Below are 21,022 nucleotides of genomic sequence, written 5' to 3'. Positions count from 1 at the left end.
GATTTCAATCCACACTGGGGCCTAAAGCTTAGTCTATAAAGCGGGCATCGTTTCGGTGACTTTTCAATTTTAAAATTCGTAATTTACCATAACTTATAGGTTTGGAAAGTTTCTTTCGATTCCGAGACCTCTAGGTACAATTTTGGGTTATGGGATCTTTCTTTTGGATTTTGGATGGTTTGACTAATGTTTGACCACCTTTACCAAACAAAAAAAAGACTAATGTTTGACCAATAATTGCTCACTCGTCCGACATTTGTCCAATTCAAGTTTTGTTGCATTGGGATGCTTTGCACTGTATGGTTTCAGGATGTGCAATCTAAATCGGAAAATCGCGAACTTTCCGACATTCGAAAACGGCGACCAGTTCGTGAAGGGTCAAAAGTTGATTATCGGATTGAGGTGGCAACGTGTAGAAGCCTTCTTTTTTTTTCATATTTAGAATGTATTTTGAGCCTTGTATCTCGCCGTTCAATCTTTGTCAAATCTCAATCAACCCTAGCTTAAACTTAAAGAATTTGCGACAATGACGGCAAAATTTGAGATCACAACAAGCCTTTTCTTGTCTCCAAGCTAGTATTAGAGGTGCACTTGGAAGGTAGAGTTGCGCCGATGGGTGAGCATGTCATGGGCCACGGTGGAAAGAATAGGAAAATGCGAAGCTTTAGCCTTCCACCACCACAAAACGCCGGCGTTGTCTTCACCGACCTTTTCAATCTTCACCTTAGAAAGTTCCATCGAAATGAAGAACGTGAATGACAAAGCTTGGTTGCTCGATGGATAATCACTTGTGGACAGGGCCTCTGTTGCATCATTGAACACCTTAAAAGGTTCCCTAACCCTCCAATCTTGTTGGGTTAATAGCCGTAACCCAGCAGTTGCTCCATAGCGGGTGGAAAACAACAATGTGAGCATCTCCCTCTGGTCACATGCCTTCTTCAACCCCAAAGAAGTACAATTCCACCTTATTCTCACTTCTACCGGTAACTTGTCTTGTTCTCTTTCACGTTGCAGAGCAACTCCATATCTTGTTTCTTTGAGGTGCTGGGATTAACGGATTTGAACCATCAGCGTTTACCACTTGCGGAATTGTAAAACTCTCGTAGTCCATCTCGCTCGGAGAGATTAGCTTCGTGGCACACGCAGCGTGTATGGAAGAAAATGCCATTGCAAAGAGGCCTCAGTTGTGCAGACACACTCTTAGTGACGGGGGTGCTCGCAGTGCATTATCTAAGTCACTAACCGCTCTCAACATTTCTGCACAGACAACAGTTGAATTATGAGGATACAGCAGCCTTTTAAACGTGAGAGTTCGGAGTTCCAACTTTTAGATTGGCCTGAACCAGTGGCTTGTGATACGCAGTTGATTGCCATTGTGGATATCTAGGTCATTGGTTTCTCACTTCAAGCAACCAACCAGAGCTAAATGGTCTTCCAATTTATGTGGAATGTGCAAGTGGACTTTAATCTATCTGTCCTTTCTTTTTTAATCCCGGGACACCGTGTCAAGACTCGTTACTTGATGGCCCTTGAAACACCCTACAAATCCTTATCCCATGAGCCGGTTAAATTGCCAAAGACCAAAATTTGGCCTATGTAGATGGCACTCATCCAAAACTGTTTGCATGCAATTGATAATATACCATTGGATGACCTTCGGTCCACGAGCTAAAAATCCTTCAATGCCCCTAAGTTGGTAGGGTTAAATCTGCAGTTTTCTTTTTTATCTTCCAGATGGATAAATAAGATATTTAAATGCTTAACAAGGTAATATTTTGGTACATAATCATAGCTCATGCTACTGAGATTTACCAACCCAAGTTGTCATTCTATTTACCTCATCACAGTTTAATTGGATCAAGATTGACATGCCAAAGCCCTAAAAGGCAGTTCCTTCTTTCACTAGGCTTTGGACCCTAAATGGAGGCTTTTATGTATTTGATCAATGGTTAATATCACGAAAAACCCTAAACTGATACACTCACAATAAATTTACCTCAAACAAATTTTTTGACCACAAAAAATCCTAAATCGGTACATCTATGACAAATTTACCATCTATTAGTTGTTGAGTTGGATGATACATGGTCGTTGATGGGTGTACCAGTTTTAGGTTTTACCTTTCGTTTGTCACAAGTGTATCGGTTTGCGTTTTTTCGGGATATTAATCCAATTTATCGGAAACTAACAGAGGGCAAATTTGTCATAAATGTACCCTTTTAGGATTTTTTGTGGTCAAAAAATTAATTTGGGGTAAATTTGTCACATGTGTACCAATTTATGACTTTTGGTGATCAAAATATTAATTTGAGGTAAATTTATCACAGTTATACTAGAAATTTTCCGTGATATTAACCCATTGATCAACCATCTAAATGTCATCGGCCCTTATATGTAGAATGCCAATTTTGGACACATGTGGCCTCCATCGAAAAATCATTATATTTCCTAACCAGTTTCTGTAACAATTTGATAAATGGAATTTTTTTTTTTGAAAAATCCGATATGGTCACAGCGAAAGACATTATCATTAGTAGTTAGTGGTTCGTGTTTGAAGATCATTGGTGGTAATTACGATAATTAGCATAGGTGCTCGTATCATGTGAGTTCTACATATGCTCTCAGGTTTCAGATAAAGCACGGAACCATATTCTAGTTGCAATAATTGCTTTGTAATAAAATTTAAGAGATTTTTCGTGTCTAAAACTGTGTAGTGACAGTCTGTTTTACCAACCACAATAGCCGAAATTAGAGAAATCTCTACTGAAGACTGGTGAACATGTTTGGTGAAAAAGATCACGGTGATTCAGAAACTTGACCATGTGGAACCCTCACAATCATTCCTCTTCTGTTTTCAGCTGCTTTAGGATGATGACAGCATTAACCAGCTCGACCTAGTCACACAACCTATGATGATGTTCCCGTGCACAATTCCGTTCCTAGCCGGAATGATCGCCTCCGTACCGGTCCTGGCTTTTGTCGACTCGACAAACACTGCACAGGGTCGGAGTACTTCCGGTCCTAGAGTTCCAAGAAGTGGTGTCGGTATGAAAACCGAAGCCCATCCGAGCTGCTGCCGCTTAGAACCCACGGTCCTCCAGCCTAGGCATTGTGAAACAGGGCCTGATCCCGTCCAAGGCGAGCGACTTCTTGGACGCCCACCAACAAGGTTAGAGCTGGTGTTAGTGAGCCGCCCTTGCAGTGGGACTGCAACCGGGAGCACGCCGAGAACACCTTCTAGGTTAAGATGGGCACTTGTGGGTGAGCAAAGCCCAAGTTCTACAACGCAACAAGCAACTCGTGCCAGCTGGGTAAGGAGTGCGGGCGCTATATTCAGGTCGTGTGAAGGGACACCATCAAGCTGGGTTGTGCTTGTCGTATTTATCGATTTCATTGAATTGTTGTAGATAATGAAAATATTCTCACATATGGAAGATTAAGTTCCACTTAAGTTTAATCAAATCACGGGCATCTTCTAAGTAGTTCATTGACTGATATTCTTGTGTGTGTGTTTTTGTTTTCCATTTTCCTAGTCTAGATCTGCATCGACAGTTCTCAGTTTCATATGAATCTCAGCCTCCTCTTGTTAAGAATAATAAGAAAAGCAATTACGAATTGGTATCAGTGAGAAAACGACCAATCGATCTTCGATTTGATTTTTGCATCAACGATCATATTCTCAACATAAATGATGCAATCTCAATCTGAAGAGAAGACATAGACTCGTAATTGGTGAGCATAGGTGAAGAAACCGGGGCAGGTGAGATAAGTCGACGTGATGCTGCTAACTGTGGAAGCGCCGACAAGCATGTTCATCACCACGATCTGAAGCTGAATGGCCTCGAGGGGCGAAGCGCCTCCCATTATGAGACCAGTCATTGCTCCTGGAAGCGTGATCAGACCCACCGTTTTGGCATTGTCTAACACCGGCGAGAGTCCAATCACCAGCGCTCTCTTCACCTGTTGCGTTATGGCCTGATCAGGGGTCGCACCGAGAGCCAGCGCTGTCTCCACCTATCAAAAAGTTCATGAATTATTAGTTAAAGAGCGTAGTGCTAGGGAAAGTAACCCAGATTTTTCCTTATAAAAAGGCAAAAATCTATATGAAGATGATTTGATAAGTTTATTTGGAAGAGCTGGGTCCTAGACAAAGTAATTCCTCTTATCCAATTCATCAATGAGAACCTTCTTTATCATCTTCTCAACAAGTTTTAGTGAACATTTTCCAGGAGAAGAAAAAGATCACAAGGTAATATGATTTGTGGCGGCGAACCTGATTGATTTGTGACTTGATGTCGTCTCGAAGTCGCTTCATGGTGACTCCGGTTACTGTCATCGAATTTCCAATCATCATCCCTGCAACTGGTATAATGTAACGAGGAGTGAAAGGAAATACGTGCAACAGCACCAACATCAACATCGTCACCGAAGTTCCAGCCAAAATCGAGGCTCCGGCGATGTACTTGCCATTGGGCACATGCTTAGCTCGTTGTCCTGCTGTGTAACCGGCAATACATATCTGCAATCAATGAAAAAGGCAAAGAAAAAAATCAACGGAAGCCCTGTTTTCACTTCCTGCTTGGTTCACCTGATCAATTCCTAAAAAATTGCACGATAAGGAGAACGCCATACACAAATTGCTTCCGGTTTGTACTTGCACGAGGAGATGATAAAAAACTCGATATAAAATATGTTATTGCCATTAAAAAACTGCCACTGAAATCTTTCGATAAAGTGCCTTTGATTGACTTCAAATGTAAGGTTTATAGGAAGCAAGTTGCAGAATGAATGAGGATCTATGGCTCCATTAAAATTCTCCTTCAACTTGTCGCCTTTCTGGAAAAAGAACCCTGGCCGATTCTGTACCTGTTTAGCTTACATTACATCTCTGCGAACACATAATACCAAATCCATTACAGAGTACTCCAATTAGTGGCCTTAATTTTCACATAATTTTTCATCGACTCGGAAATCAAAGCAGGAGGGAGATTCCATGATTATGATTTGGATGACATTTTCCACCTATGTTAGATGCAACCCAAGCTCTCGAAATCTTCAGGTACATAAATGAAATGGAATTATCTATGCTTGTGCTAGGGTTAAATATGATATCTTGTCTCAAATTTCTACCTGCTAGTTATGGTGAAAACTGCGGCCCCGACCGAGTTCATAGTTCCGTGCAGATTATACTGATCGAAAACAAATATTGTTGCATTTCCTGGGTGATATCGGTTTGTCGAGACTCCATAGAATTCGGCTGGATCAACACTCATAGATAAGAGAATTTTCCGACAACTTTTTGATAGCACAGGACAACACAGAGGCACGAGTCCCAGACATACAGAGAAGTTTCTATAACTGGGGCAAAAGAAAAAGTCTTGCTTTTGAGGGTCGAATGTCTGAAAAACTCCCACATCAACAACCAACCAAAACAAGACCGACCAAGCGTTTGCGAAATCCAAGAGAAAAAGACTGAAAAAAAGAAGTACAGAGCTGATCAGAGGAGGGAGAGGTTGCAAACCATGAAAATGTAAGCCAAGAAGATCCAAGCGATGCTTTGGCGGTTGAAAATGAACTGCAGAACGAAACCAATCACGGAGAGCTGAAGGAAAGCTCTGAAGATGGAGTAGACCATCTCCCTCTCCAAGCCCAGCTTCTGCAAGTAGGACAGCCCCACTGCCATCGCCACCACGGCGAGTGCGGCCAACGGCTTAATCATGCCCTTCGCGAAGTGATACGCGGCAGCCATCATCATTGCTCAGTCAGAGAAGAAAGATAGGCCAATTTGGACGTGCCACCAGAGGAAAGAGTGAGTGATTGTGAAGATAACGCCGGCTGATTGAAAAGTCTGTGGTATGTCTAATTGATGTGGCTGTCGTTTCTTGTGGAAATGGTGGTGTGCGGCAGTCGCAAAGACGAAGCACGTGATGAGGAAAGACTCTCTACTTTATAGATTCGGCTGAACATATAGATATAGGACATTATATATGACTGTTCCTTTGTACGGAAATTGACGTGGTGGAACGAATTTAGACCATGATTTCCCCATTTGAGCTTTTTTTTTTTTCCAGGGTCTTTCACCTGCTACTCAACATCTGGACCGGGCCATAGTCACTCAACATCACCGGCGACACGAAAATGCTAGATTAGCAAGTCCCTTCACTGCAACATCACAAAGATGTCGAAAGCCAAGAAGTCTATCCACACGAGATGTACTCTGGCTAGGCAACGCGGCACATGCCGTTGAATGACTCCTTCATGACGCGAATTGAACTCGTGATCAACCAATTTGGTGGTTCCTATACATGAGTTTTGGGCATAACTTAAGTTGTGTTTGTTTCACGAAGAACTACGTGTCTAAGGAAAATGTTTTATGATGAATTTAATTTCAGGGAAGATGATGAGTTTTTTCTTGTTTGGTGATTGACTTGAAAATGAGCTGAAAGTGGTTTTTCAATGTTTGGATCTTATTTATGTAGGTAGTTGTTTTCATACATAACTTTAAATCATAGATTGCTAACTTTTGAAAAAGATGTAGCAAACACCTTTTGTCATCTATTTGACTCTATGTTATAGAATGCTATGAACTCAAATCTCTATGACATGCTACCAAAAACACAAAAAGAAAAAGAAAAGAAGAAAACTCTAATCAGCAAGAAAAGCTCAGATAAATTACAATAGATCTCTACTTGTTGCCCAGAAATCCAGTAATTTAGTTGAGCCCCGTGAGAATATGAAGTTGGTTTCTGATATCGGTCTGACAAAACATGAAACAACAGTAGAGTTCGAATTCTGCTGTGAAGAGAAGAAGAAAATCTTGATGACAGGTTCTTTGTGTAAGCGTCTGCATGGGCGAGACGAGCTGTTTTCTATTGGATGCTCGGGGCAAATGATTTCCTCTCTCCAATAAAGAGAAAATGTTTTCCTCATTTTTAGCGCGCGCTATTGTAAACGATTTTCCGTTTTTCGATAACGAAACATTCAAAAATATGAGAAACGAATCTTCGGAAATCATTTTCGGCTAAACAAACAAAACCCTAATGGAAATTTAGCCGGGAGATGAAAGTAACACTTGGAGAAGAGGAAAGGACAAATCTTATTAATCCAAGAATATGCTATATTGGCATTAGCCAATAAGTATGGATTGGTGCGGGTGTGCCAACGTACCCACCGATTTGTACGAAGTAGTGGAGGGTCTCCTTTTTTTCATTATCTCATTCGTCATATGGTTTTGAAGAATATCCAAAAAATCGCACTCAGAGCACTTACTATGACGACTCATCCAATACACTTAGAAAAATGCCAAATCCCGGATTTGACGTAGGCGATTTTCTTGCAACATGTCAATTCTTCAATCTCCGATGTGTGTAATGTCACTCTCTCTCTCTCTCTTAGGGTTTGATTTTCTTGCAACAACATGTCAATTTCGCATGCGATGCTTGCGTCCATTAACATAGTATTGGTACTTCAAGTCGCTCGAGCCACCGTCCAATTTCCCGGACATTTTCCACATTCGAAGGACATCAATCAATCGATCATCGTCAATAAACGAATCGAATCGAAGATCCGTGGCCCAGCCATGCATTCACACTTGGAATGAGTTGCGACTAGGATTCTCTAACGCTACCCCGTACGCATGCCTCTTTACTTTTAAAGTGATATGGGTGGTTGATGTTATCCGTTTGGCAGGCACTGAGAAAAGTAAACTGGAAAAAGACACTCTGAAGTGAATCACACAGTCATCAAAGTGGAATTTTCCAATGCCGAACGTAGATAAATCAGGTGGCACCTACACCAAATAACATCAATTGCGATATGGTAGCCGCCGGGAATTTGACAAAGTGCCTCACGAGAGATGTGATCCTGAGATGACCTGCTTCCTAGTACATTCGCCACTCAGAATGGTCGTAGTAAGCACAGTCGACATTAGATTAGTTAAAGAAATGTAGTCCTGAGATGGCCTGCTTCCTAGTGCATAAACGGATGATTTGAATGATAGATGCACCTAAAGACGAGCCCGCAGGAAGATCATAGCAAAGTATACCTTTATAAAGAGACGACAAATCCAGAAGTTGGTAACTTCTTTTTAGGCAGCTTTTTTCTGGTATGATCCTCAGCAAAGAGAAGAAAGACAGAGCAGATGCCTTTCTCGGCCTTCTGGTTGAGATCAAGTGTAGTCTCTGTTTGTTGCGACCTACCTTTTCTGTCTGAAGGGGGGAAAAGACATAGGTTTAGGGGTAATGCCCAAAATCGGGCCAACGGCCCTCGATTAGGTGTGGCCTTAGATTTCATTTTAAGTTTCGCTTAATTCCTAAGGATTCTACGTGTGAAAAGAGTCGCTACTAGCCTTTCGGAATCGGCTTGAAATCAAGCAAGACATGAGATGTCTCACTTCCTACGCAACCAGAAATTAATTAGGTGTGGGGACTTGATTACGCTAATGCTAATGCCTATTAACACCCTTGCGGTACCATTAACTTGGAGAGTCGTTATATAAGTGATCAAGCATGTTTTTACCAATTATGATCCTAAGGTGTCAAAGCTACCAAGTGATCATGCAAATATTCTTGAAAGGTTTATTACGGTCCTAAACTAGCCCTGACCATTTTAGAAAGGAAATTAACAAACAAGTTATTGAAGTGCAATGCGCAATGAAACAACCAAGTATTAAAAGTGCAAGCATTAAGAACACAAGCATTGAAAATGTTTAAAGTAAGGTACAAGGAAGAAAAATCGATACTTGTCAGGCAAATAAAATACATGGCCTTGTTTTTAAACCTCGGAACATGAACCCCATAAGCCTGAAATTAGAGATTAAATTCTATCTAGGATAAGCCTAATTCACTCGCTTATCGGCAAACAAACAAGCAATCAATCAACCCAACCATCTCTTAATCAAACTATGGATTAATTAAAGGCAATGGTTGTTAACCCCCACTTATGTTCGCTGAGCATAGGCTAACATCATTGATTCCTAATTAGATTCGAATCATCTTCCTAAACTACCTGCCGAGGATCATGTATTACTAATCAAGGTTGAAAAACAATTCATCATCAATTCGATCGCCTTCTAATTTAATTAGGGACAAATTAATTAGGGATGATGATCATCAACCCCCACTTGTTTGCAAAGCAGCAGACTAACATCATTATCCCTAATTATTCTAATTCCCCACTTAAGCTAACTACCGAAGAACATAAGGCAATCAAAGCATCCACGATTAAGGGTGCGAATGATAACCATTCTCTTTCCCAATCCTATTTCTAGCTGAAAATAGAAAATTTTATTTCTATTCCGTGGACGAATTTATGAGCAAAAAGTAACATTTGATAACGACATAAAATTTCTATTCTCAGAATAGAAATTCGTTTGATAGGTTATTCTTAAAACTCGCCCACCGCCTCGACAAGCGGCTGCGGACGGCCAGTGGGCGGCGGTGGGGGGCGGCGAGGGCGAGCAATAAAAGAGAATTCTTTTTGCTCTTTTGGTTCCTGAAATAGAAAAGTAAAAAAAAATCTACTTTTAATTTCTATTTCAAACCTATTTTTCGGTTAAAAATTTGTCCAAAAAATTAAAAAAAGTGAAATTGTATTGCCAAATGGATTATGTTCCAAGCTTGTTCCTGGGAACAAAAAAAATAAAAAAAACAGAAAAACAAAATTGTTATCATTCGCGTCGAAAAATTTTATTTTAAGCACACAAGTCAACTAAAGATCAACCAGGCAAATGCATGAACTACCCTAAGAAAGCAAGAAGCAGAATTTTCCTAACCAACATTCTAATTTTTTTTTTTTTTGGAATTTGTAATTTTTTTGAAAAATGTTTTTTTTATTAAAAAAGAACCGGACCCGGTTTGGGGCCCTTAAGCTCAATTTGGGCAAGGGCAAGGGCCGAACCGGGGCTTTGCTCCGGGCTCCTATATTGAGCCCGGTCTGACCTAGCCCAAATCCTATTCCCTATTCAACCCAACCCACTCTTCTAATTCAGCTAACCTAGACCCTAGGCCCTAAAACAAACTAAGCCCAACCATACTCCCAAACTCGACCAGCCCAGCCCGAGACCCAGCCCACAACCTCTCGTCCGGCAGAGCAGCTCCTCCTCTCGGCCACCTTTGATCGAGAGGCACTCAGCCGGCCTCCTATTGGCCGGCCTAGACCTCGAGCGGCGGTCATTCACTCGGCCGTCCCAGTAGCTCGAGCACCCTTCAGCCGACCTCCTCTCGGCCAGCCTAGGCCAACAGCTTGCCCTGATTGTCTGGCCCAGCGACCCAGGATTGAGCAGCCAAACCACCACCACGACCGGCGATCGCTCGGCCACCACCAGGCCGGCTCTCCCCGTTGCTTCTAGCCAACACTCTCTCTCCGTGGCGTTCGTCTCAAAACTCCGACCATTTCCCGGTGCTCAAAGAAAGTTACAAACTCACAAAAACGGACGCCCCTCTTCGATGACAAATTGTCAACAAGACTAATTATGCACAAGAACACGTCTACTCTAACTTAATCTGGACATTTTGACGAGCAGGTGGTGACCGCGGACTGGGAAGAGGGCAATGACCAATTCAGAACTCGAATTCGCATCCGGACTCAAAGAGAAACAGTAAGGAATGCTTGAAATTGACAACAGCCGCTCATTAATACCCGACACGCGCACGAACTGAAAAGAACGAGCCTCCGTTTCCAACTCAACTACAACTGGACAATGCACAAAAAGGGGTGCGCGGAACAAACGTTTAACCACAAGGCCCCTACCCGGTTCGGAGACGGCAGCCGGAGGGCAAGCTCAAGGCGAATCGAACTGTGGTCGACCATCTCAAGAAGCTTCCGAACCGAGATCCTCTGGGGAAGAGAGGACTCGAACTGAGCAACTAAAGAAACTCATTGGAAATGTTGGGAATCGGGAGCGGGAAGACGTCGGATGGCGACAACAGAGGTGACCAGTCGAGCGAGGCGAAGGACTAGGGAGTTCGCAGGTGGCCGTGAAGAAAATCGGGCACTCTTTTTTTTGGGAGAAAATGGCCCCCGCTTCCCCTTCGTTACTCCGTTCTTTTTGTACCCCTGCACAATGGTCCCTTTCTCTTTTTGCCGCTCCCTCCTCTTACCAAAAGTAGAATAAGCCAATAAGCTATGTTTTCTTTAGGGTTTGGTATGGTGGTGGCAAGTATCAACCTCACAATGGTGAGAATCGAGCCAACGATGAGGCACCACATGGCGTGGAAATTTTGGGCTGTAGAGAGAAAAAAACACAATTCAGGGTCGGATTGGCCGAGCTTTATCCGACTGGGCCTAACAGGCCGAGTCGGTTCCGATCAAACTGGGTTAACTCTTTGTAATCTTTTCATGGTTAGCAAAATTTCTTAGGGACCCGTAAAGAAAATTCAGGTGTCAACAGTGTTCAAATCAATTTAACAAAGACGAGTTTTGAAGGAAAATGACACCTAAGATAGGGAGCGAAATAATTGGGGCACAAAATCATTTATGGTCCGTTCATATTCCTAGGGTACTTTTACCAACCTTTGGCCGATCCGCGGTGCTCAGCGTCTGCACTCAGATGGTATGAATCCAGCAACCAGCTTCCTCGACCGCCCTCGCTTATCTTCACCTTGTTCCCGAATTAGTGGTCTTACCTTTTTGATACGGTATCAAGCTCCTTTGACTTTTGTTAGTGGATTTCTGGCCTTTCCTGATGACCTTTAGTGCCAATGATTTCAGAGGAACTGTGATGTCCAAAGGAAGTAGAATATCTTCCAGCTCATGCCACTCAAGATCTTCAGAGTCTCCGTCTTCGTAGACCACCCTGTACCAGCCGGTTTCCTTATCAAACTGCACAACAGTACCAGAAAAATATCGCCCTTCAAACAGTTTCCAAACTTCTCTCCCTTCAATCCATTCACCGAAGCCTTGGAAGTCGGGTGACTTCGGCTCATGCTTGAAATCAGAAAAAGCAGGAGGGCCATTGCTAGAGTTCAACTTTGGCACCCCATTAATTACTATAGCAGGTTCTCCAGGCAAGACATATACCCCTGCCGGCAATGAGTTTAATTCTATTTCCTTGCACGTTTCTTCCATCTACAGTTGTCTTCATATATCCTGAGACATAGAATAGAGTAATCTATTCAGATGCAGATCACGCTGTATATTCTTCGTTTAAAATCAAGTTTGTTCAATTAAACCCATGCCACAGTGATTATTTCTAAAATAACGGAAACCACACTAATAAACATTTGATTGAGAAGCAGTAGACAAAAAATTCAGCCAAAGCTTGAAGCAAATATATGTCAGCAGAAGAACCAATGCTTTCACTGAACTATAACCAAAACAAGCATATCAGAAAGTCAAAAGACATCTTTGAAAAAGGATGCTTCATAGGGGTGTGATACAAAGTTTATGTGGTCCAACATCATTAGGCGGAGCAAAAATGCATAACAAGCACCCAGAAATCATCGCTCGAAGAAACAAGAGTGCTGATGTTCTAAGCAGCACGCAACACCACAAGTCATGCATAGGAAAGAGGAAAGCGAGAGATCCCCTTGAGCTTCAGGTCAGGATATCATAATCATTGGTCAGAGTGAAACCTGTAAAGTATATGCAGCTGAAGTGATGAAGATAATTTAGGTCAGTTTCAGTTGACAAAAACCTCTCCATCTTGAGCAAAATTTGGATCGTCGTTACTAGTTCTGTTTCCCATTGATTCTTTTTTCTTTTTTCCCCTTTTGGCGGAAAGCCCAGATAGTTATAAAGTAGCTCTCATAACTGCAGTGGCTTAATCCCCTGACAACAAATAAAGTATCTCCCTCAAATGATAAACCGAAGACCAAAATTCTTTGAACTGGTAACCGAAGTTAATCTGAAAATCACCATCCTCTAAAGAAATTCCGGTATCTGCATAAACCATTTAGTAGAAAGGGACTTTCAAGTGATAGTTTTCCTCCAGGCTATAAGCATTTGATTAACTTTGAGATTGTTAAATTATTTTCCCGGTAGAAGATATGCCGTGATCTTTGTATGTGCAGAGCTAGCATCCAAGCATCAATACAGCCACATAGATGCTTTAGCTATTTTCCAAAAGGTAGTGACTGGACTTAACGACCAAAACTCCAAGAAAGATTTTTTTCAGTAAAACTCCAATCTGTTACATATTTTCTGCCAGATCATCATCTACCAAGTTTATCCACAAAATACCTCTGAGAACGAGGAGATCTAATTATCGGCAGTTGACCATAATTTGGTGCCCAAACTAGATCAGCTACTGCCTTTTTTTTATAAATAGTATTTACACCAATACCTCAACCAATGCTGAATCCTCAGGAGAAAATAACAATCTCTAGTAATGTGCATTCTTTCCGGTCAGCAACGGAAGACAAAAGCATGAGTGTAGCAATAACAATATGGAAAACAGTGGACCAAATTTCTGTGTTTCGAGTTTGTCTCATGTCGTTGCCACCACCTCCCTTCACATTTTCTTTTCGTTAGTCTTACTTGTTGCAGATGCAAAGATTGAGCACCCTGACCAAACCTCTTTCAGCGTCCAATAAAACGTTTCTCGTTCCTAACATTCTAGCATATTCACTCGCACAAACAGCACTTCCCATATGGTATAGAAAGGACAAACTTCAAAAAACGAAACATTCGCGAGGGATTGGATTGCATATCTTTATATGGTTTGACCCAGCATTTCCCCAGTACTGAATTCAAGTCGAAAGTAGGGATTTGGTTAGAAGATTTTGATCGAGGGCAGTCTTCCAGGACACTTGTTTCTTAAACACGGACGCAAATGCAATTCCAGATCAACCATAATACCGTTCAAAATCAAGAACCACACAACCCATAAGCAAAAGAGCATCAAGGACCAGCAAAGAAAAAGGGTGCTTCAACTCTGTAAGCGAAAAGACTAAAGAAACTAGGGATTACAAGATGGTTTCCAGAAGCCAATCGGATAGCACAAGAATCTACAACTGAACAAAGATTAAAGCCAAGCCTCCTTCAAAGCACTTGTACCCACATGATCATATTACTCGAATTACAACCCTCAATCTGGCATTCAATGGGTGCTCGGTATCGCAACTGAAGATGCCCAAATCAGCGAGGGAAATGAAACAAGTCCAAACAAAACGATGGAAAGCTTGACGCAGAAATGGGGGAGGGGATCACGAGATGCGTACCTTCGAGTGACGATTGTTCGCCTGGAATTTGCAGCACATATCATACAAGAAACAGGGACACGAGAGAGACGGTCACGAGTGCTGCCTTGCCAGGTGCGGGAGGACGAACAGAGACGGAAGGAAAGGAAAAAAATGAAAAAAAAAAAGGGCAAGAACTTAGGGTATTTTCGTAATTCAGTACTACGCTTACTTATTAAAAATCTAATACTAATTTCTGTCTCATTCAAGGAAATTTTTTATTGCCAGTCCAACTAGAGACCATAAGAAAAATGATAATGACACAAATGCTCCATGAACTTTAACTTAATGTGTAATGTGATCCTTGAACTTTTAATTTCTTCAATGTAATCCTTGAATTTTAGCTCAATGTGCAATGTCGTCCTTGAACTTTTAATTTGTTCAATATGATCCCCGAATTTTTTTTGTAAATGTTCAAAGTAATCCTTGGAGTATATGAAAATATCCAATATCATCCAATCATTAGTTCAGTCTCGGGATTAGTTTGAATATTTACCAAAATTTCAAGGATAATATTGAACAAATTAAAATATCATGAAGACATTGCAAATTAGGCTAAAGTTCAAGGATTATATTGAATAAATTAAAAGTTCATGGTCACATTGCACATTTAGTTAAATTCAAAAATCATTTGTGTCATTTACCCTACAAAAAAATTTATTTATCGCCTTAGAGTATACCAATGGCCGCTTTAGGGTACACCTAAGGCAACAAAGTTTAATAATTTGTCGTCTTAAATTTTGTCATTTAAATTTTACTTAAGGCGATAAAACTCTAATTTTGTCCCCTCAAGGTATGAACTAATGTGACAAACTTACCAATTTGTAATATTTTTCGACTGGCGACAAAAAAGATGTCACTTTGACTTATTTTTTTCCTAATTCTTAGAAAGATGTCTCAATCTATTTGGGTGTTTTGGTGTGCGTAGTTCGCTTGTGTGCTCCGTCTTATTATTTTGAAATATAAAAATTTAATTATTTAATAAAAAAAGAAAATCGGAAAAATGGAGAATAATTCAGTTGGATTCAAACTTTAAACCGAAATGGAATCAAACGGAACATAACCGTGCACCCTTTCCTCCGAGACTTCGAGGATCGAAGTTCCAATTCACCAATTGGAGTGGTGGCAGTGGAAGCACGTAATGTCGGTTTGGCCATTGGTCGTTGAAATGAAAAGGGGATCGTAACAACAACAGAATTCTCCTCTAGAGAATGGACATCCTCTAGGGATGTAATATCGGTCTCACCGCTGCTGCCCATTATCGCCATACAGGAGAGGGCCTGCCGGCCTGGGTGAGGGTCGCCTGCCCTCACTTAGATCTAACGGAGGGCCAGTAGGCCCTTGCCTGTGATCGGCCAAGGTCGCCAGCCATTGGCCAAGGTCGCCAGCCATTGGCCAAGGCCCAATCAGCCCTCGCCTCACCATCGTCGGCCCTTTTCGGCAATGGTTGGCAGCGGCGGCGAAGCCCTCGCCCTCTTCTGCCGTCCCTTGTTTTTGTTTTTTTTTTAAATATTTAGATTTATTTTTTTCGGTCAAAAAATAGTATTTAGATTAAAAAAGTAGATATGGACCAAAACGGCATCGCTTGGCTTTGTTCTTCATTTTTAGCCACATTAGCGTCATGTAATAGAGAGAAAATAATAAATAAATAAAAAGCCACTTTAGCGTTTTTCGTTAGCCAAGTTGGACGGACTTAATAAAAAACTTGATTCCACTAATTTTAGGATTTGATTGCGCTTTTTGAAAGTATTAGGACTCAACTGTACTTTCATGACAAGTTTTAGGACTTTCAGTATAGTTATCACAATTTAAATAGGAGTACAACAACCCTTTTTGAAATTGTTCTAATAAATTTCATCGTGCTATTCTATATTGGTTAGGACCAAAATTTTCTATCATTTAATGCTCACAGGTATCGAATCCTGGACCTGATACTCTTTGGCCCCATCCCCTAATCCCTCTACCAGTAAGGCGGCAATGCCTGTTGGCACAAAGGATGTTAAAATGGTGGTTTTTTCCTCTCTTCTTCATGACCAGAAGTGCATCTAGGGCTAAAAGCGAGCACATAAATATTCACTCGAGATTTGTTTAATGACAATCGAAGAGACATCGACGCTTTCGAAATTTCAATTACCAAGCTTGGCTTTAACATTTAAGCCTATAAGAGAGGTTAGTCAACATATTAATGACAAGGGAATTCACACTGTTTATGGTACTTTTTTTTTTATGTTGATGATATAATAGTTACAGGAAATGCAGAATACGTAAGTTTGGATGAAGTAATAATGGTCTTTGAAGCAAAGTCTTCCGTTCCACAAACAACTTTTTTTTAAGGTTTCATGAACCGGCCGCATCCCTACTCCCAATGGAAATAGAAGGAGCTACAATCAAATTTGTTAGAAACTATCATAAGACTTTCTAAACCTTGTCGATAATTTGATAAGACAATGATTTTTTTTCCATGTTTCAAAATACGGTCGACCAACATGTTTGTAAGCTTACAAAGTTCATCATAATCAAGTGCTTTCTGGGTCGTCTTAGACCTTGCAATTGAACTTTATCCCCAAAATATCTTGAATTTTTTTTATTTTACCTTCAATTAAATAATTAAATACAGTGTTTTACTTGTTACTAATTGTTTCACCGGAAAATGCTCCTGCGGCGAAATATAATTCACCGAAAGTCGTTCTTCGGTTCTTAATGTGAGGAGACCGGGTTCCATGGCGACTCCGGACAGAAAATATCCAGGGAGACAAGGAAAAACGGCGAACTTTTACTCCGAACTTCGAACCGGACTATATGTACAAACCGTACCGGAATTTAATCGACGACAAAGTTTGAAAATACAGCCGCACACGTACACAAAGATGTAACGCCGTAATTTAATCGACGACGCAACACTCGGGATAGAGATAAATGTCGGAATTTAATCGACGACGCGAATCGGAAAGCTAAAGCTAAGGAAGATAAAGTGCGGTACATGAAAGTAAAGATAATTGAAAGATAACATGTTGTTTGATTTTGTCGGGGGTCCTTTCTCCGGTAGATGGCCGGTGATATTTATAATGGTCGTGTGGTAACTGCTCCTTAGCAGTTTTCAACAGTTGTGCCCATGTTCTTCCATTCCGAAAATCTTGTCTTCATGTCCATGTGATGCCATGATTCTGCTTTCAAGATAACTGTTTCACGATCTTGTCCACAAGTGATAACTTCCTCATAATCATGGTTCCAAGTAACTGTTCTCGCATGTATGCTCCTTAGTGGTTTCCAACAGTTACGTTGAATCCACTACCTTGACAGTTTTCTTTTTACTCCACTACGTTGGCGGCTGCTTTGACTCCACTATGTTGACGGTTACTTCTTCTTTCTGCATCTCCAACCAGTCACAACCGTCGACTTCCTCTTAATGTCGAAAACTCTACAGTGATTTTCTGAGTAAACTCAAAACATAAAAGTTGTAGATCCATGAGTCTTTGTTCTTTTGGCTTTTGAATCAGGTCAATCCGATCTGTCTCGAAGAAGTTATGACCATTTTCCCGAGCTAGCCCAGAACTGAAATTTCGTCGAAGTCCTCGACAAGATGAAGTCACGACCGTCGACTTCCTTTTAACCTTGATGGATTCTACAGTGATTTTCTGAGAAAACTTAAAAGATAAAATTTGTAGATCCATTAGTCTTCGTTCTTTTGGCTTTGGAATCAGGTCAATCCGATCTGTCTCGAAGAAGTTATGACCATTTTCCCGAACTAGCGCAGAACTGCAATTTCGTCGAAGTATCGACAAGATGAAGTCACGACCGTCGACTTCCTTTAACCTCGATGGATTCTACAGTGATTTTATGAGAAAACTCAAAACATAAAAGTTGTAGATCCATGAGTCTTCGTTCTTTTGGCTTTGGAATCAGGTCAATCCGATCTGTCTCGAAGAAATTATGACCATTTTCCCGAACTAGCGCAGAACAGCAATTTCGTCGAAGTATCGACAAGATGAAGTCACGACCGTCGACTTCCTTTAACCTTGATGGCTTCTACAGTGATTTTCTGAGAAAACTCAAAACATAAAAGTTGTAGATCCATGAGTCTTCGTTCTTTTGGTTTTGGAATTAGGTCAATCCGATCTGTCTCGAAGAAGTTATGACCATTTTCCCGAGCTAGCGCAGAACTGAAATTTCCTTGATGAAGTCGTGACCAGTCTTGTCAATAATACCCAAAAATTGATCATTTTTGGGTGTAAATTTATACACATGACACATGTCAGAGACATGTGTCCCTTATGTTGGTAACTTGATGATATTTGCTTCCACGTTACCTCAGGTCTCCGTCATGTGTCCCTTGATGATCTTTGGCACAAACGAACCATGTCGACAAGTTGGCTATTTTTTGGCGTAAACACTAATATAGTCTAGCCTCTTCTCTTCTTTCTTTAGACCCCTTGTTTCACTTCGATGGTATCATAAATCAGGTCGATGCAGAGGACATGGCTGCATTTCTATACTATTAAGTAAGTAAAATGTAAAATAGCGTTATCTATATTTGAGTCTTAAAAAAAATGTATGAAAGGTTATTAATGTTAGTTGAGTCCCTGGTTCTCCAATAGATTGACTGGCAATAATATCTACTATAGCTAAGATACTTGTCGGAATTTAATCAACGACGAGATATCTAAAAACTACAGCTATAGTATAGGAATTGAAAGACTATTAAAAAAACAAGTTTTGTGTGTTTGCTGGGGTGGGGGGTATTTATAGTTTTTACAGCATAACTACTCAAATGCAATACTTTAGCAATTCTAACCGTGCTTCGGTTATTTTAGTCTTCACGTCTCCATGATACTCAACTTCATTCTTGTGTCTCGGACCAACAAAATTCGGTTCATGACACTTGCATCTCACCATGCCGCCTTGTCCTTAGGTAGCTACTCCTTAAATTCGCACTTTGATCACGATATGCTGTGCTCCATTATTTCTTCTACTTTATCCATAATTAGTTTCAAATTCGAATGCCACTATTCTTGGACTTGGTGCCCACTTTACTCTCAAAATGTTTAGTTTTCAAGTGATTTCTCATTCGGTTGTTAATCGATTCCTTTTAATCGGTATCTTGGCCAATTGGTTTTACCATGAAAATCGCTAACCAGCCACTATTATATATCGATAGCTGATCATGGTCATTGACAAGAACTCTTGTGGTCGGTATGGCAATCGACAGGGGCTCATGCGACCAATATCTTGCCAATAGCCACACTTTACCCGATCTCAAGTCGCATGTTTGCCCGAATTGATATCATGCTGATTATAATGACTTAATTACTTTTTGGTCTAAACATATCCTCCCTTTTAAAAGAATTAAATAATTTTAAATTCTTTTAACATTTGAGAAAGTACGAATTTCTACTTTTCTGGGTAGAAAGGGTGTGCCTTATACGTCTTACGCTTTGTGCTTTATGTTGTGACAAATTTTCCCTTCACCTTGTAACGCTTCATTCGATGCGATTTTCGAACCATTGTCATCATGAGCCATCGATCTGGGTGGGCTGTCATTTTTGAATCGTTGCCTCTTTTTGGGGTATAAAAGCTTGGCAAGATTTGATTTTTTTTCCACTGCACCTTCATCTCCAAGTCAAAATTGTTCCCTTCTGATTTCTACCGACCTCAAAACTTTGTTTTCGGCAAAAGAACACAACAAGTGCCATAACTTGTGTACGGCGCTCACTTTGGTGCCATAAGTTTTTTTGTAATCACTTTAGTGCTAAAAATTTTTTAAAACGATCACTTAAGTGCTAAAATTTTTGAAAAACGATCACTTAAGTGTCAACTTCGGTGCCGTACACAATTTTTCGCCGGAAATCCGACGTGGCATTTTTTTATTAATTTCTAAAGCTGACGTGGCTCGCCGGAGATTGGCACTTAAGTGATCATTTTTTAAAAAATTTAGCACTTAAGTGACCGTTTTTCAAAAATTTTAGCACTGAAGTGATCCAAAAAAAACTTTTGGCACTTAAGTGATCGTTTTTCCTCCGATTTGGCACTTAAGTGAGTCGGCAAAAATTTTTGGCACTAAAGTGAGTGCCGTACACAAGTTATGGCACTTATAGTGTCCTTTTGCCCTTTGTTTTCCCTCAGCTTGTTGCGTCGATGGCCCCAAGAACTCCCACATACTCATCCACAGATTGCTAGCTTCGACCAATTGAAAGAAGACGAGAACTGCAACAATTGCCTCCTCGAGCTCTTTAACCTAGACGATGACTATCCTGACTAGGTAATCCTGGGTCCCTTGCTCCAATGGTAGTATTGTATTTCATCGCCTCTCTTCAAGGTTGTGTTGACAGCTAAATTTTGGCTAACCTTTTAGTGATTAGTTACATAGAAAATTAGGGATTAAACTTTAACCCCTAAACAAAAATAGTGAAATTAAATCGCATAGCACGTAGTTTAGGATCATATAGTTTATTTACATTTTACATTGGGCCGGCAATGACAAATGAACTTGAAGTCAGTCGCGCGAGTTGAGCTTGCACATCGAGCAATGATCGGCCAAGCTAAGGAGATAGGGGCCGAAAATTTCAAGGGCAAAAGGGCCATGGATGTCTTAATTTGAGCTTAAATTAACCCATTAAAATTTAATTGAAGAAAAGCCCAGGTTAAAGCCCATTATACTATAGAAGCCCGGCCAATTAACCTAGTTTTAGGATATAAATATGTTGTTATACACCTTAATCAAAGGAGGGAGAGCGTTCACAATTTTCAGAACACATGTGAGTAATAGCAAGTGCACTAGTGAGAGCCAAAGAGTGAGAGAGAGAGTTGGCCGCGCCGCCTCGCCGCCGTGCCCGCGCCGAGCACCTCGC

The 21,022-nt window shown here is 40.8% G+C and overlaps 2 protein-coding genes and 1 long non-coding RNA gene across 5 annotated transcripts; all 3 read right to left on the bottom strand.

Moving 5' to 3' along the window:
- Positions 1-3,593: 3,593 nt before the first annotated feature.
- Positions 3,594-5,945, bottom strand: LOC115674236 (protein ALUMINUM SENSITIVE 3-like). The gene is made up of 3 exons (XM_030596581.2): positions 5,522-5,945; positions 4,274-4,519; positions 3,594-4,014 (listed from the first exon to the last, which is right to left on the bottom strand). Exons 1-3 carry the CDS (start codon positions 5,753-5,755, stop codon positions 3,700-3,702), a joined length of 795 nt encoding a protein of 264 aa, XP_030452441.1. The 5' UTR covers positions 5,756-5,945; the 3' UTR covers positions 3,594-3,699.
- A 1,210-nt stretch (positions 5,946-7,155) lies between these two features.
- LOC130139566 (uncharacterized) lies at positions 7,156-8,567 on the bottom strand. The gene is made up of 3 exons (XR_008817674.1): positions 8,045-8,567; positions 7,794-7,880; positions 7,156-7,706 (listed from the first exon to the last, which is right to left on the bottom strand). It is a non-coding gene; the product is annotated as an uncharacterized LOC130139566 (long non-coding RNA).
- Positions 8,568-11,341: 2,774 nt separating this feature from the next.
- On the bottom strand, positions 11,342-14,278 carry LOC130139397 (dirigent protein 17-like). 3 transcript variants are annotated; one of them, XM_056316246.1, is made up of 2 exons: positions 14,160-14,278; positions 11,342-12,087 (listed from the first exon to the last, which is right to left on the bottom strand). In XM_056316246.1, exon 2 carries the CDS (start codon positions 12,064-12,066, stop codon positions 11,596-11,598), a length of 471 nt encoding a protein of 156 aa, XP_056172221.1. In that variant the 5' UTR covers positions 12,067-12,087; positions 14,160-14,278; the 3' UTR covers positions 11,342-11,595. The 3 variants fall into 3 exon arrangements, with proteins under 3 accessions (XP_056172221.1, XP_056172222.1, XP_056172223.1); XM_056316247.1 differs by lacking the exon at positions 14,160-14,278 and adding an exon at positions 13,909-14,033; XM_056316248.1 differs by lacking the exon at positions 14,160-14,278 and adding an exon at positions 14,000-14,017.
- Positions 14,279-21,022: the final 6,744 nt, after the last annotated feature.

The sequence above is a fragment of the Syzygium oleosum genome, unplaced genomic scaffold (assembly GCF_021117445.2).
Source record: "Syzygium oleosum isolate NSW1041296 unplaced genomic scaffold, Sole_v2.1 Sole_v2.12, whole genome shotgun sequence".
Lineage (NCBI taxonomy): Eukaryota > Viridiplantae > Streptophyta > Magnoliopsida > Myrtales > Myrtaceae > Syzygium > Syzygium oleosum.
This window is presented reverse-complemented; position numbering and strand designations above follow the sequence as displayed.